This window comes from Otolemur garnettii, unplaced genomic scaffold (assembly GCF_000181295.1).
Source record: "Otolemur garnettii isolate 467f Iridium unplaced genomic scaffold, OtoGar3 scaffold00011, whole genome shotgun sequence".
Classification (NCBI taxonomy): domain Eukaryota; kingdom Metazoa; phylum Chordata; class Mammalia; order Primates; family Galagidae; genus Otolemur; species Otolemur garnettii.
In genome coordinates, this window is record NW_003852406.1 from 36,285,740 (window position 1) to 36,289,372 (window position 3,633).

General features: G+C 45.9%; 1 protein-coding gene across 2 annotated transcripts in view; it reads right to left on the reverse strand.

The window, feature by feature from the left end:
• Positions 1-452: 452 nt before the first annotated feature.
• ZSCAN2 (zinc finger and SCAN domain containing 2) overlaps positions 453-3,633 on the reverse strand; it is a 19,714-nt gene continuing 16,533 nt past the window's right edge. Inside the window, exon 3 of one of the 2 annotated variants that reach the window (XM_003784613.3) lies at positions 453-2,530. In XM_003784613.3, the coding sequence (XP_003784661.1) occupies positions 1,101-2,530 (1,430 nt within the window). In that variant the 3' untranslated portion in view covers positions 453-1,100. The remainder of the gene's footprint in view (positions 2,531-3,633) is intronic. The other variant, XM_023510095.1, reaches the window with a different exon arrangement.

Consider the following 3,633-nt stretch of genomic DNA (forward strand, 5'->3'; position numbering starts at 1 on the left):
TGGAGGATCCCAAGAACAAACCCCTGGTAGTATACCAAGATCAAGGGTGGCATCTATAGGACAAATTCCTGATTCAAGCCCAGATCTTTCCAGGGGACAGATATGTCCTTAAAATCAGCACTTCCTTAAAAATAATGTCCTTAGTATACAAAAGCCACCAGTGCATGTATAAAATCAAAAATATGAGAACAGAGAAATAACAATTACACAGAATAATTTAGAAATAATTGTGGAGCTACGTATTTGTGGGCCAAGACACAAGCCCACCCTGTGGCATGCAGGACTGTTTGCCTCCTCCACAGGTGGGCTGCTGGGGTCTCAGATTTCACCACATACTCCAGCACAAAACCCCACAAGAGCAAGTGTGCTCCCCTGGGCACCTGACTTACCACAGGATAGCAAGCAGAGACAAAAACAAGAATGTGAATCCTAGAAGGCCCTGTCTAGCTTATCAACAGGAAGGATGCTGAGATATCAGGTCAGGGCATATCTCAGTGTCTGTACTCCTGATACTTTCTAGAAATAGAAAGGGGGTCCACCTCTGCAAGGATGACTCACAATTGGAGAAGCCCTTTCATCCTTGACCTGAGGTCAAAGCCAAGGACACTGATGCCAAACAGAGCAGGTTCTAACATGGGCAGGGGCCCTGCGATGCTGATAGCTTGGGGTGATAGCCCAACAAAATGCCAGCAAAACAACCAGAACCACACAAATGAATTTCTAGTATTTCTCTGAGGACTCAGCCCATGCTGAGGGCCATGCTGTCTTTCACTCCACAGGAGAAATGTTTCCCCCCATTTTACCAAAGAGGAAACTGAGGCACAGAGGAATCAAGAGAGAGGCCAATCAAGCTATGAAATGTTACAGAAAAAGACCCAATTTTGCAGACCTTCTGCTCCTTACATGCTGTTCTTAACCATGTATGGGGGTTGACTCCAACCACTGATGGTATTAGAAATGAGGATAAGCAAGGGTAAGATTCTGTCAAAAACTCCAAAAAGCATTTAGGAAGAATGGCTCTTTTAAAGGGACATCCCTATTTGGGGCAGTGTGGCAAGTCCATCTCTGGCCAGTCTCTTCACTTTTTCCTCTTTGCCACTTCAATACAGTTTCTCTTTCATATGAGTTCTCTGATGTGTAATAAAATTGGAGCTGTTGCTGAATCCTTTCCCACATTCAGGGCACTTGTAGGGCTTCTCCCCTGTGTGGATTCGCTGATGTATAATGAGAACTGAATTCCAGCTGAAGCCTTTCCCACATTCAGGACACCTGTAGGGCTTGTCTCCCAAGTGGGCTCTCTGGTGCATGACCAGGATAGAGCCCCGGCTGAAGCTCTTGCCACACATGAGGCATTTGTAGGGCTTCTCACCTGTGTGGGTCCGCTGGTGCACCACCAGCTGGGAGCGCTGACTGAAGCACTTCCCACACTCACTGCATTTGTAGGGCTTCTCACCAGTATGGATCCTCTGGTGCTTGAGAAGGTTGGAGCTCCAGCTGAAGCTCTCCCCACATGTCAGACACTCGTAGGGTTTCTCCCCTGTGTGCATGCCCTGGTGTGCAATAAGACTTGAACTTTGGCTGAAGCTCTTCCCACACACTCCACACTTATAGGGCTTCTCCACCATGTGGGTTCTCCGGTGGGTGGACAGATTGGAGCTGCGGCTAAAGCTTTTCCCGCACTCACTGCACTGATAGGGTTTTTCTCCTGTGTGAGTTCTCCGGTGGGTAATGAGGGCTGAGCTTTGGCTGAACCTCTGTCCACACTCAGTACATTTGTATGGTTTCTCTCCTGTGTGGACTCTCTGGTGTCTGATTAGGTTGGAGTTGTAACTAAAGCTTTCACCACATTCCTTACATTCATAGGGTTTTTCTCCAGTGTGGATTCCCTGATGTGTGTTAAGGCTGGACCGGTTGCCAAAGCTCTTTCCACATTCTGGGCATGAGTATGGTTTCTCTCCCGTGTGGGTTCGCTGATGAGCAATGAGATTGGGGCTCCTGCTAAAACTCTTGCCACACTCGGCACACTGAAAGGGCTTCTCTCCCGTGTGAATCCTCTGGTGGGTTATGAGGTTTGCACTCCTGCTAAAGCTCTTCCCACAATCTCTGCATTTATAGGGTTTCTCCCCAGTGTGAGTAGTTTGGTGCCTACTAAAGTTTGAACCATCACTAAAGCTTTTTCCACATTCATCACATTTGTAGTATTTCTCTCCCGTGTGGGTCCGTTCATGGGTGATTAGGTGGGATCTCCGGCTGAAGGTTTTCCCACAATGGGGACATTCATATGGCTTCTCACCCAGGTAGGTACCCTGAAGGCCTATGAGCTGGCCAAGTTCTCTGCCCTGGGATGGCACCTCCCCTAGAGCATTTCCCTTGGGCCCCCCAGTGCCACAGTCTCTCTCAAAGTCACTCTCCCCATTTGATTGCTGAATGCCTTCCCTGTCAGGCATTTTTGAGAACAACTCATGTGTTTCGACATCCTCAAACATGTCTTGATTAGAGTTCTCCTCATTTTCACTCTGTATCTCAAAATCTGAAACAATGAAGAAAAACATACAATGTCTACTCAATTCCCTGTCATGAGAAGAAAAAGCAACCAAAAGGAAATTTATATAAATTAAACTTCTAGTGAACACAAGAGGCTAGAAAATTTTCACAGCTTTTAAAAAGCCAGGTTTATTTTATTCTAACTGGTTATTTAATTGCCAGGCTTCAGATCTTCATGGCAATCACCTAGAATTTCAAAGTCTTAATGATTTGGGTTCCATGTCCCTGCCTGTTTCTTCCCCAGGAAATGAGAGCAGGTGGGGATGTGAAAACCTAATTAAAGGACTGCAATGGGGTACACAATAGCCCCCAATACTCACCATGGTGCCAGATACTTAGTAGGTACCCATTAAATTTGATGAATTAATGACTTTTAGTTATACCAAAGAAATTTCCCTAAAGCTAAGTCTCCTTTCAAAAATAGCTTAAATAACAACTTATGATATTAAAATGTATCTGCTATTTACAATCTTATTACTTGGCATTTAAGTAAGACACAGATGACAGAGCCCCTGTAAAATGGACTCTGGGTGTTTATACACATAACTAAAATAAGTAGGTTGGCAGTTAAAAGAGCCCTCAAATTTGTCATCTGCAGTAGAAGTCTATTAGATCTTTAACTGGTACTATGGAACACCTCTTTTTTCTGGGAACCTGTCAAACTCTATTGCCCTGTAAGTACAGCTAACACTCGAATCAAAGAAATCATGGAGGAAGATTGTTGAAAGAATATATATAGCCCCTTCCTTAGATGACAGACTCTAAAATGACTCTGCCACCAAGCCAGCCCAGCAGAGGGCTGTGAGCCTGGATCACACTGCTCTGAGCCCTGGCAAAACTGTGTTTACTGAATAGTATGTTGGCATGATGGCCCTGGATGACAATCTAAGAACTGTCATTAGAAAGAAATTAATGGGCTCGGCGCCTGTGGCTCAAGCGGCTAAGGCGCCAGCCATATACACCTAAGGTGGTGGGTTCGAATCCCCAGCCCGGGCCCGCCAAACAATAATGGCTGCAACCAAAAAATGGCCAGGCGTTGTGGCGGGCGCCTGTAGTCCCAGCTGCTTGGGAGGCTGAGGCAGGAGACTC